The sequence below is a fragment of the Ursus arctos genome, unplaced genomic scaffold, assembly GCF_023065955.2.
Source record: "Ursus arctos isolate Adak ecotype North America unplaced genomic scaffold, UrsArc2.0 scaffold_19, whole genome shotgun sequence".
NCBI classification, from domain to species: Eukaryota; Metazoa; Chordata; class Mammalia; order Carnivora; family Ursidae; genus Ursus; species Ursus arctos.
Window position 1 is genome coordinate 48,255,822 of NW_026622863.1, and position 11,811 is coordinate 48,267,632.

Genomic DNA, 11,811 nt, shown 5'->3' on the forward strand with positions numbered 1-11,811 from the left:
GCTCCGCCCCTCGGAATTCCCGGCTCCGCAGGGGGGCGGGTCTGGCAGGGAGAAGGGGCGGGGGAAACGGGTTAGAAAGTTTGCAGCAACTTTTCTTGAGCAAGTCTCTGGAACCGAGGCGCGTGGCCCGCGCAGGCGCACTGGTAGGAGGATGGCCGCGCGCGCAGCCGGCCCAGCCCCCTTCTTCCCGGCGAGCGGGTGGCACAGCTGGGCCACAGCTGGACAGGGGGCGGTGCCTCCTGGTGGCTCGCTAGCCATGTCCTATTGGCCGGATGCCGAGGCCACGCCTCTCAGCGTCCTCACCCCCCCCACCCCCAGCCCTGATTCGTCAGCTCTGAGGCCCGCTAGCTTCCCGCCAGGCCATTGGCCGCCTCCACTCGCCTTCCGATTGGCCCCCTGAGCAGCCTCCTTCCCGCACCGCAAAGAGAGTGGACACCCGGGAGTTCAGAGCTTTGGGCAGACGGGAGGGCCTTTTATTCGCGAGGATCGGGGGTGGGGTCCTAGGTGGGGAGAGACAATAAATACTGAGGAATGTCGGGGTCTCAGTGCATCCAAAACGTGGATTAGGGAGCTGGGGTCCTGGAGCCTGTCAGCGGGTCGGAGGACAGGTCAATAAATACCCAAACTGCGGAGGCGGGCGGAGCCTGCGGTGGCTCCGAGAGCAGCTTACGTGAGGAGGGCGCGGGAGTCCCCGAAAAAGCGGGGCTGGCAAAAGCACAAGGTTCCCGAGAGAGCGGGCGGAGCTCGCACTAGACGTTCGCCGCAGGAAGAGAACGTTCCCGGGATAGCAGGGCCTCATGCACAAGGATTTGTGGTCTGCGAGCCGATGGGGGCGGGGTGGGGGTGGGGAGGCGGGGAGGCTGAAAAACTCATGGCCGAGCCCTGGCCCTGCTGCCTTCTCTAGATCGCAGTTTGCCCATGCATGTCGGGGCCTCAGCCAGGCCGCAGGAAGGAAGTGGTCTGCGATTCCCCCCGGCAGCAGCTGCAGCATTCCCGGTTACAAGCCTTCCAGGAGCCCCTTGCTCTCACCGCGGGCCCGGCTCTTCCCTCCCCGGCCGCCAGGGGGCGGGCCCGGATCACAGGGCTGGAGCTGGGGCGGAGACCCACGCTTGGAGCGGTGTGAACGCGGAGGCGGTGGGAGTGGCTTCTGGGCTGTGCCCAGGTTACCCAACCCTCCGGCTTGGGCTTCTAGGGTTCAGGGGGAGAAGGCGGCTCCTGGGTGGCGCCAGACCGGGGCGAGATGGTCGGCGCAGGCCACCAACCCAGTGCAGCCCAAGGCGGCGGCAGCAGCCAGAGCAACGGCGAACAGGAGCAGGGAACGCGCCTCCGATAGGTCAGGCTTAGGGACCTGCGGACAAGAGGGCGGGATCAGGTCCCCGCGGCACGGCCCACGGATTGGTTCCTGGCACTCGCCACGCCTACGCCCATAGGTGGGTCCACAAGCCTCTCTGCACTCCGCCCCGCCCCCGGGGGCAGCTGCGGTTGGTCGCTGGCTAGCCTTAAGTCTTGTCCGAACTCGCCACTGGCTGCTTCCTAGCGGCCTGTGCTGATTGGCTGCCCGGGCATCCTCCCTCCCTGCGGCGGGCCCGGCCCGGCAGAGGCGCAGCTAAGCAGAGGCGGCTTGGGGTGCGTGGAGCGAGGAGGGGGCGCGGCGGCGGGCGGGCGTGAGCAGCCGGACGTACCCTGGCAGCGAGCAGCAGGTGGCGGCGGTGCATGGGGCCTGGCCCCACCAGCGGGCATTGGCCCAGAGCCACGGCCGGGGGGCCATCTAGCTGGAGAGAGAAGGGACAGGTGACCCGATCGGAGCCCAGCCCGGCCCGGCCGCCCTCGGCAGGGGGCGAGAGACAGCGGAGGGAGTCGGGGACGGAATCAAGGGAGATCCTAGACGGGATCTGGTTGGAGGCCTGGACCGTGGGACAGCTGGTAGACGTGGGACTGAATGGAGGGTGTCTGCCGCCTGGAACCCCCAGATAGGGTGATCCCTAAATCTGGACGGGGAGACGGGGGCGGGGTCTGCAGAGGGGCCAGCAGGCTTGATACAGGGGAAAAAGAGGGGTCTTACATGGGAAGGTGGATCCGTGGCCCGGGGACTGGGGACCCCCGTGACAGCTGGAAGGAGAAGAGAGAGGCATAGGGCGCGTGGAGGGACGGAGGAGGGCGGTGGCGCGGCGTGCCCCAGCCTGGGCCCCTCGCCCTCTCCCAGGTGTCCACACACGCCGCGGGCCCACCTCCCCCCACCCCCGTCGCCCTCGGGAAAGGGGACGCCTGAGGGACTCGCCTGCGTCTCCCCCGGCCTGCAGCAGCTCCATCCGCTCCTGCAGCTGCCGGACGTGCGCCTCCAGGTCTCGGTTCCGGGCCTCGGCCTCACGGAGCTGACTGCGGGCAGGAAAAGACCGTGAGCCCTCCCGGACCGGAGCCAGACCGGCTGCTGGCTGTAGAGACCGACCCGGCGCCCCGACCCCGACCTGGCAAAGTTCTGGTTAGCTGTGCGGATGGCCTCCATCTCCCGGCTCAGGCTCTGCCGTGTAAGCACCTCCTCCTCCAGGGCCTCCTGGAGCTCCCGCAGCGTCACCTGGGCCTCCTGGGCCTCCGCCGAGGCCGGAGTGGCCTCCGGAACCGCCGCTTCAGCCTGCGGGGCCGGACCGCGGTTAGGGCTGCCGTGGCTCCCGCAGCACCCAAGACCCGGGCACAGGCTCTAGGCGCCCTGCCTTGTCCTCTAGATCTCTGGGAATCCTCACAGCTCCTGCGGTGACCCGGGTCTCCTTGCCTCACTAACCCCAGCCCTGCCCTGGTCTCTGGCCTTTGGTCTGGGCCCTTCCCACCCACCGTCCACACACACGGGAACCAAAGAGCTGTTCCTAAAACTCTGACCCAACTTGACCACGTCCCTCTCCTCCTCCCCAGCCCCTCAGCGCCCTCAGGGGAAGGCCTGCCTCCCCAAAACGCCCTGTTTGGTTTCTTTCCCATTGGCCTCAGTCTCCCATCCCCTCATTCTGGAACGAGTCAGCCTTACCACCTTCCTTCCCTGATGGAGAGTAAACCTTTGCCTTGAAGTTCCGTCTGCTGCCCAGTGGGTACCTTTCTTCCCATGGGTGGTCCTCCTCCTTCTCTTCCGGGTCGCCCCTCCCCAGAGCCCCCCTGCTCCCACACACAATGGCCTGTTTTAATTTCTTCACAGGGATCATTTCTGACTGAAGTAACTTTGTCTCTACTTTGTTTTCTGTCACTTTCTGTCAGGTGAGCTCCTGGAGGGCTTGGCACTCCGCACCACACAAGAGCCCCGGAGCCCTTGCCCTTCTCTCCCCTTCGTCCCTGACTGGCCTTCTCCTTCAAAGACTCACTGTTTGCTCCTGTGGGGGCGGCGGGGGCACGGGGGGCCCCGGGCTGGGTGCTCGCACAGGTGGCTCAGGCAGTGGCTCGGCCTCCAGTTCCATGGCTGTGGGGCCTGGGGGCTCCTCGTCCCTGGGGAGATGAACAGGGCAAGGGGAGGGGGAGCTGGCCCCCCTCGAGAGGTTGCCCAGCCCCTGGGTTTAGAGCCAGGACTCCCTCTTCTGTGGCCAGGGGAGAGCCAGACCCTGAAGACCCCCTAGTGTGAGGAGGGGGAGGGGCAGAGAGAAGGGAACAAATTGCCAGGTTGGTGGGACAGGTCCCCTTCTTGGGAGTAAAGGCCTCCCCTTCCCATGGCCTCAGGCCCCTGGGAGCGCCTCTCTGCACTTTCTGGCAGATCCGGGGGTCCAGACACCCATGCTCTGGGCTCTGCTCATCTCCTCCCTCTCCATGTGACCTTTGCAGACCTCTCTCCTTAGGACGTCAGGACAGTGAGGGGGACCCGACCCAACTCTAGCCACCTCCAAAGATACGGTCTTTAGACTGGCTGTGGGATCGCAGGACTGTGATTCTGGTCGTCAGCGCCCTGCCCCCACCATCCCCAGCAGCGGGGAAGGGGTCACACCCTCCCCGGGAATATGAAATCGCAATAAAAGTGTATGTCCCCTCCAGCCCAACATGCCCTCTCGTGGAAACAGGTTTCAAGGGCCTGATGAGCCTGGGTGCACGGAGACCAAGCCGCCGCTGTTCATCGCGCTCAGGCCGTGAGGGAGATGGGTTAACTGAGTCCCCACGGGGAGAATACTGCGCAAGGGCTCGTGCTGGTGTTCATTCACGGTAACAAATGGCATCTGTGGGGCGCCTGGGGGGCTCAGCCGGTGAAGTGTCTGCCTTCGGCTCAGGTTATGATCCCAGGGTCCTGGGATCCAGCCCCACATGGGGCTCCCTGCTCAGTGGGGAGTCTGCTTCTCCCTCTCCCTCTGCTCCTCCCCTGCTTGTGCTCGCACTCTCTTTCTCAAATAAATAAAGAAAATCTTTTTAAAAATTAAAAAAAAAGGAAGTGGCATTTTCGATACATTGTCCAGTAACAAAACAGAGTAGAACACGGCATTTTCTCTCAGTTGTCAAGTATGTGTGTGCGCATATGTGAGCCAGGGACCGTCCCTGACGGTGGGCCTCCTTTTCCTTGCCCGTATTTTCTAATTTACTTGTGACAAGCAAGGTACTGTTTGTATAGTTAATGTTTTTAAAAGGCTTTATGGGGACGCCTGGGTGGCTCAGTCAATTAAGTGTCTGCCTTGGGCTCAGGTCATGATCCTGGGGTCGTGGGATCAAGTCCCGCATCCGGTTCCCTGCTCAGCTGGGAGCCTGCTTCTCCCTCTGCCAGCTGCTTCCCCTGCTTATGCTCGCTCTCTGCTCTCTACTCTCCCTGACAAATAAATAAATAAAATCTTAAAAAAAAAAAAAAAGGCTTTATGGTTATATGAGTGATTCAACGAGTTTGTATAATCTTTTAAGATTGCTTTAGAAATTCTAAACTTATTTGCTAAGATTCTGAGGTCCCATGACTGTACTAGAAATCTGAAAGTTGAAGGTTGGAAGATTCTGGAAGGCTGGGTCTGTGGCTCTGACGTTTTACAACTGAATCTAAAATTTCACAGTCTTATGGTCTGAGATTTTAAGGTCCTACATCTCTGGACTCCTAATAGTCCTTGGTCCCAAGGCAGTAAAGTTCCAAGATTGATCCTGCAATCCTACTGGGTGCCCCTGGGCAGCCCCCCGGGGCCTCTGGAGGCCGGCACCCCCGGCCCACTCCTCACAGGCTGCTCAGGGGCAGTGCCTACCTGAGGGCCATGCAGGAGTAGGAGTAGCCCACAAACGGCAGGTGGACCCCCAGTGGCATGCCTTCCTGCATGTCCGACAGCGTCTCCTATACAAGAGAAACACAGATGTGGGGTGACCTGTGCTTGTCCGGGCTGGTCCCTCGCCCCTCCCAGTCTGGGCTTAAACACCCGCTCGCACTACCTTAAGTGGCCCCTCCCTCATTTTCAAATTTCATTGTATCCCGCGGCTTCCCTCAGGCACTCCCCACACTGTAATTAGATACTTCTCCAGGCTGTAAGTGAATGAGGGCCGGGACCAGGGCTGGCTTGGTCCCTGTGTGTCCCCACAGGACCTGGCACAAGGGCACCCAGGCTGAACATGCACTCAGGATAGCTTGTGTCACAGTTGAGAGAGAGATGGCCTAAGAGAGATTCCTCCGCACCACGGTGGTTTCCTGCCTTTCACTTCTCATCCCTCCAGGTCTCAGCTCAAATAGCGCCTCCTTCCGGAAGCCCTCCAAGACTTTCCATGCTGGGTCAGGAGCCCCACTCCCTGCCCTTCCCCATCTCAGCCCTACACCCCCCCCCCAACTCTCTGGGGCGTCGTTGTGTGGGGACCAGTCTATGTTCCCCACTGGATTGCGAATCCAGGTCACTGCTGGGTTCCCAGCACTGGGTGGGCACACACAGGGCTCTGGGAGACGACTGATTTCAAGACCTCGGGAGATGCGTACTATTCTAAGCCCAACTTCATGGGTGAAGGATTGGGGTGGGGGGGAATACCCTGTGCCCAGCAGGGGTCGCAGGTACCTACCCCGCCCCCGCTCACCATGGCAGTGAGCCCGTCTTCCACCACATCGAAGTTGCACGTGTCAGTGGCACCCTCAAAATCCGGCGTAAAAGGGGGCACGCTGTCTCGGAGACCGTCCCAGTCAAGGCCAAAGAAAAAAGGATGATTCTGGAAATCACCTGCTCCGTCCCGGCCCAGACGCGTCTCAGGGGGACACAGCAGCTGCTGGATGAGGTCTCGAGCCTCCTCAGGGACCCCCGCATCGGCCAGCGGTAGAGACAGGTGCTCCTGCACGAGGGGGAGGGAAGGCGGGGGACGTTAGCGTGGCAGTATGCGTGGAGGGAGCTCAGGGGTTCCTCCGGCCGTGCTCACCTTGTAGTGCACGATCTTGCCGTAGGTCTCAGCCGTGGAGTCGGCGTAGAAGGGCGTCTGCCCGTAGAACATTTCATAGGCGAACACTCCCAGCGCCCACCAGTCACACTCGGGCCCATAGCTGCCCAGCCCGGGCCCGCCGCCCACGGCCTGCAGGATCTCGGGGGACAAGTAGTCCGGGGTGCCCACAGCCACCAGCGACCGCACCTGAGCCAAAAGATGCAGAACTGGGCTCGGCCCCGCCCCTCCGAGCTCTGGCCCCGCCTCCTCCCAACCACGCCCCGAGTGCTTAGTCCCTCCCCTTGCCTGTTCTAACCCCGAGCCGCTCACACACTTAGGTATGCCTGCCTTCCTTCTCTTTTCCCCTCCAAATCCGGTCGCGACCCCACCCTAACTCTACCTGTGAGCCTCAGCCCTGCCCCCCACACTCTGGACTTCCGGTCCCCCCACCTGACCCCACTTCTCTTTGGTGGCCCGAGATGCCCGAAGCGGCGCACCGCACGGCTCACCGTTCCGTCCGCCCGCAGCTTCAGGCAGGAGCCAAAGTCGGCCAAACGTATGTGGCCGCAGCGGTCCAGTAGGATGTTGTCGGGTTTGATGTCCCTGCGCAAACAGAAGGTGGGTGGGGGGTGATAAGTGAGCCTCCCTCCATCCATCTCACCAGGCTCCACCCCTCCAGGCAGCACGGCCCCGGGGCCCCACCCTCTTAGGGACCATGCTCTCCAATTGCGGCCCCCTCTTAGGGGATTCTGCAATTCTGAACCCCCTCCTCTGGCCCTGTCCCCAGTGGTTCCAACCAATGAGGTCCCTCTCCAGGCCCCGCCCCCTCAGGGCTCCAACCTTGGCGGCACCCTGCCCCCTGCCCGGGGGCAACTTTTGCTTTCCCTCTCTGGGCCCCGCCCTCAGCCCCCGCCCCTCAGCCCCTGCTGCGCCCACCTGTGTACATAGCCCAGCCGGTGCACTGAGTCTATGGCCATGACAATCTCGGCCAGATAGAAGCGCGCCATTTCGGCCGGGATCCGCTCCCCAAACTTGCTCAGCAGCGTTAGCAGGTCCCCGCCCACGTAGTACTCCATGACCAGGTACTGGCAGGGGGCGTGTCATGGGGGGGGGTCAGTCGCACCCCTCGGCGCTGACCGCTGATAGCCCGGGACAAAGACTCCCGCAGATGCCCCATCCCTCGGCAGAGACCCCGTGGCCCCAGCCCCAAGAGAGCCCAAGAGATCTCCCAGGCCACACCAGAGCCACTCCCCTCCCCCAAAACCGAATTGTCCCAGGATATCACTGGACAGAGAAGGGGAAAAGAGAGCCCAGAGAGCTCCCAGTGCCCAAAGTACAGAGCCTAAATACCCTGCCCAGGGGCCCCCACATAGATCGTAGAGAGCTACCCCAGTCCAGGTAAGAGATCCCCCACCCCCACCCCGACGGTGGCATCTTTACAGGGTCCTCTAGAATCAGCCCGGGAAAAGAGCGGTAAGGGACATCTCCCATCCCGGGACAGGAAGACCAATTCCTACCACACCCGAGACACCGCTGCCATTTCGAGGCAGCTCCCCAAGTCTAGAACTTCTCCCTGACCCCGCGCCTCGTTCACTGACAGCCTCGGGGTCGGGGTCCATCTCCCCATGCCCCCCGGGTCTGGGGCTCACCAAGTAGTTCTCATCCTGGAAGGCGAAGTGCAGCTCCGTGATCCAGCGCCGGTCCCCGTTCACCAACACATCCCTCTCTTCGCGGAAGCACGACACCTGCGGACACCCAGAGGCACTAAAGCGGACAGGAGCCGGAGCAGGGGTGGGTAATCCTAGCGCCCTGCACGTCCGGCCGCGGCCCTCACCTCGCCTCTCTTCAGCATGTCCCATTTATTCATGATCTTCATGGCATACACCTGGCCCGTCTGCTTCATCTTCACCACCGCTACCTAAAGGCCGAAACACAGTGACTGGGGGCCGAGGTGGCGGGGGAAACACGCTGGCCCGCCCAGATTGGACTCCGCCCCTAGCACCACCTCCTCGTGGCTCCGCCCCACGATTAACGCCACACCCAGCGACCTCAAGCCCCGCCCCCGCCCGGCTAGTGCAGGCTTTCTCAACTCAGTCATTCATCAATTTCTAAGGTCCCGCCCCAAACCCCTGGGTCCCGCCCACGGCACGAAAAGTCCCGTCCCCTGCTCCGCCAAGCTGCAGCCGCTGCTCAAGGCTCACCTCGCTGAACGCCCCGCGTCCGATCACCTTCAGAATCTCGAAGTCACCCCTCTGCAGTCGGGCCTCCTTAAGCCTCGCCGCGATGGGCTCCACTGGGGGGGGGGGGCAGGGGGAGGTGAGAACCGAGGGTAACTGGGATTGAAACTGGAGACAGGAGGAAGTCCCACCCTCTGCCCCTCAGTCTTCCCCCTCTCTGTCCCTCGGTCCTCTGTCCCCTGTTCTTTCCTCTCTCTGTCTCTCTCCTAGGACTGTCAGCCTTCCAAGGGCTTCCCTACAAAAACACTGTGTGAAGTTTTGGGGACCCCAAATGCCCTCCTACAGAAAAAAGGTGGGATGCCTGAGGAACCCCTTTTTGGGAAGTGTATTGGGCCAGAGGGGCTCTAGTGGGTGCCGGTGGAGAGGGCGGGCTCTGGGGAAGGGAAGCTCTGAAGAACAGAAGGAGAAGAGGTGAGGCCCAGTCCTTAGGGTCCCCTGAGCTTCAGGACCCACCCCTACTCCAGCTTGGAGTGGGAGTGCCTGCCAGGCCCACCCCACTGGTTCTCAGTCTGTCCCAGAGCCTGTCCTGGAACATTCAGTTTAGCCCAGCACCTGCAGGCCTAGATGCTGGTGGCTGTGGACCACACTTTGGGAAACACTGGATTTGGGGATGGGGCCCCGAGAAGGAACAGGAGAGGAAGACAAAGCCAGCATGGACCCAAATTCCAGGCTCTGGTGTATTCGCTCTGTCCTCAGCTCCAGGAAGAGGGTTTCTTTCGTTACCCCTCATTTACGGGAGGGGAAATCATGGCTCAGATGGGTGAAGAGGTTGGCCCGAGGTCCTACAGCTAGGAAAGTTAAAGCAGGGAGGTAGGGAGGGGAGGAGCCGGTGGAGGGGAGACAGGGGCACCGGGAGAGGGAAGTGGAGGACTCTGGGGACTTGGGAGGCAGGACAGAGCGAGGGATGGGTTCAAGTGAGAGTAAGGGGAGATAGAGTGGGCTATGGCAGGGAGAGACGGGCCCCCACGAGGTTCGGGGAGAGCGGGCCGGCAGGGAAGAACCAGCCAGGGCCCAGGACGGGGGAGGGAGGAGAGAGCCAAGACGTTTAGCCCTTTTAAGGCAACAGGAACCCGGGCCCCCTCCCCCGCCCCGGGCAGCCTGGCAGGGGAGGGGCCGCAGGGTGCTGCTCAGGCCACAAAAGGAGTGCTCCTTACAGGAGAGCCGGACCCCTGCCCCCAGCTCAGGGCTCAGTTTACCCTGCTAGCTCAATTTCCCCGCTCTGCAAAATCGGGGCTGAGAGAGTTACTAAGGGCTGGGAGAGGTGGGGAGAAAGTTCTTCCAGGGGCTGAGTGGCCTGGCCTTTGGTCTCCACCTTCCTATCTGCGAAATGGGAGGGTCAGGAGCGGGGCCTGGTGTAAGAAAGAGATGAACACAACAAATGAGGGAGCGGCGGGGGGGGGGGGCAGGCAGAGAGACAGAGACATACAGAGCCCAAGGACCAAGCGCAAGCCACCGAGGGACAAACCCGCGCAGGGACAGAGTGGCAGGCTGTCAGAGTGACAGAAAACCAAGGGAGCCTGAGTCCTGGGGTGGAGGAGGGGCGGAGGCAGACAAGGCCAGAGACTGAGGTGGAAGCATCTTCCCTCCAGACCTGTCTCCAGGGACAGACCTGGCCAGAAGGGACTTTGTGGGAGAGCCAGAAGGTCAGAAGTCATGGGAACGAGGGACCTGGGGAGCTGGAGGGGAGTCAAGGCTGCCCCATGCAGACTAGATGGACCAGGGCTGGGGGGAGAGGGCAGCCAGACCCTAGAAAGTGGGCACACCCAGAAGAACCCTAAAGTGTTCCTCCTCCATCCAGGGGGTGGGGGTGCCGGGTGGCGCCTGTCTGCAGAGCTGGTTCTCCCCCAGGGCCTGAGTCACCGCACCCTCCCAGTGCCTGGGCACCTGTTGGAGCAGCTGGAGAGGCTGGCGCCGAACACCTGCCCATTGGCCGCGCCCCTGGCAGCTGCCCCATGCTGTCCCTTCCGCCTGCCCCTGTGCTCTGGGAGACCAGGGTGGAGAGCCATGGGGCCCATTTTGGTGGTTGGGGGGGTCCTAGGATAGGGGGCTCCAAGCATGTCCCTAGGCTTAGAGGGGGTAGAGAAGGACCACAGGAGGCTGTGCCCAGTGCAGCCTACCATGGCTCCTGGGTCACCGTTCTGAGTCATGGCTGCCTTAGCCTCTGCTGACCCCAGCCTGCCCTGCCAGGGTGCCACAGGGATAGGGGCATGTCACCCTAGGACCCAGGACCAAGTCCTGGGCTCCTGAGTGGGAGGCTCTCCCACGTCCATCTTGCCCCCAACTATCAGCCACTGTGCCCAGCCCCATCTCCTGCCTCTGCTCCGACCCCCCTCCCCCCGCCACCTGGGGCACCCATGCAGGCAGGCACTCACCCCACTGCAAGAAGTCGGCCACATACTTGTCCTGGGCCAGGTCGGAGGCACCCAGCTCCTGGTGGACGCCCAGAAGAAGGTCGAGCAGGGGCTCCAGCCCCAGGAAGCCAGGGTCCAGCACCAGCTGCTGGAGCCGTCTCAGCCGCACCTCGGCTGACATGTTGGGCAGGCAGCACCATGGCCCCCTCCCCGGGCCAGGGGCTCGGGGTCCTCCCGTCACGGGGCCTGGCAGCCCCTGTCCAGGCCTTGGGGCTCTGGCTGCATGTCTGCCTGTCCCTGGCTGTCCCCTGGGCCTCTCTGGCCACTTCTCTCTGCTGCTGAGGCCTCCTCCCCTTCTCCCCACCCCTCGGTTCGGCCCCCTCCCGCCTCCCAGCCTTAACCCCTCGCGAGCCAGGCCCCCCGACTCCCTCCTTCCAGGGCCCCTCAGAATGCGTCAGTGTGAGATGGGGGGTGGAGAATTTCAACTCTCGCACTATGCCTGCCCCCCAAAAAAGGCGGAGCACAGAGGAAGCTACAGGTGTGGCAGATGCCAAAGATGAGCCCTCCCATTCTGAGGGGGCCAATTGAGGTTCAGAATGATCGGGTAACACCCCTCTCAAGCCCTGGAATCGGGGTGGGGGAGAAAGGGGTGAGGCCTGGGAAGGGGGGGCAGGAGGCCAGGGCAGCTTCGCGGGTGACTCAGCCACGGATTCAGACTTTGGGACGGTTTAAATTTAGCCCTCAGGCCCTCTGCTTTACACGGACTTTTTTTTGGCAGGAGGTGGGGAAGGGGTGGTGAGAGAATTGGGAAGGGAGGCCCTCAGGAGCCAGGACCAGGGGTGACCCACTGGCCAAAGCCTGGGGAAGGCAAAGGAGCCCCCAAAATAGCTCCTTGGACCCTGGCCGCACAG

At 62.6% G+C, this 11,811-nt stretch overlaps 1 protein-coding gene across 5 annotated transcripts; it reads right to left on the reverse strand.

Annotated features, from left to right (window-relative positions):
* Nucleotides 1-451: 451 nt before the first annotated feature.
* On the reverse strand, nucleotides 452-11,742 carry DMPK (DM1 protein kinase). Of its 5 annotated transcripts, none has more exons than XM_026482029.4 (15): nucleotides 10,922-11,742; nucleotides 8,514-8,605; nucleotides 8,147-8,230; nucleotides 7,962-8,057; nucleotides 7,249-7,397; nucleotides 6,822-6,915; nucleotides 6,313-6,519; nucleotides 5,980-6,228; nucleotides 5,172-5,257; nucleotides 3,342-3,462; nucleotides 2,466-2,629; nucleotides 2,279-2,376; nucleotides 2,063-2,109; nucleotides 1,683-1,768; nucleotides 452-1,348 (listed from the first exon to the last, which is right to left on the reverse strand). In XM_026482029.4, the coding sequence occupies exons 1-15, from the start codon at nucleotides 11,079-11,081 to the stop codon at nucleotides 1,189-1,191; spliced, it is 1,893 nt and encodes a 630-aa protein (XP_026337814.2). In that variant the 5' UTR covers nucleotides 11,082-11,742; the 3' UTR covers nucleotides 452-1,188. The 5 variants fall into 5 exon arrangements, with proteins under 5 accessions (XP_026337814.2, XP_026337815.2, XP_026337812.2 ...); XM_026482030.4 differs by having other exon boundaries at nucleotides 1,683-1,772; nucleotides 10,922-11,741; XM_026482027.4 differs by having other exon boundaries at nucleotides 5,965-6,228; nucleotides 10,922-11,741.
* Between the last annotated feature and the right edge of the window lie 69 nt (nucleotides 11,743-11,811).

What these genes read in the sequence shown, in the direction of transcription:
- DMPK (XM_026482027.4), bottom strand. Translation starts at nt 11,081, where the DNA reads ATGTCAGCCGAGGTGCGGCTGAGACGGCTCCAGCAGCTGGTGCTGGAC. An exon ending in ACATGCTGAAGAGAGGCGAG is followed by an intron (nt 8,058 to 8,146) that starts GTGAGGGCCGCG and finishes GGGTGTCCGCAG; the next exon opens with GTGTCGTGCTTCCGCGAAGA. An exon ending in GCAGGCCGGGGGAGACGCAG is followed by an intron (nt 2,110 to 2,278) that starts GCGAGTCCCTCA and finishes TTCTCCTTCCAG; the next exon opens with CTGTCACGGGGGTCCCCAGT.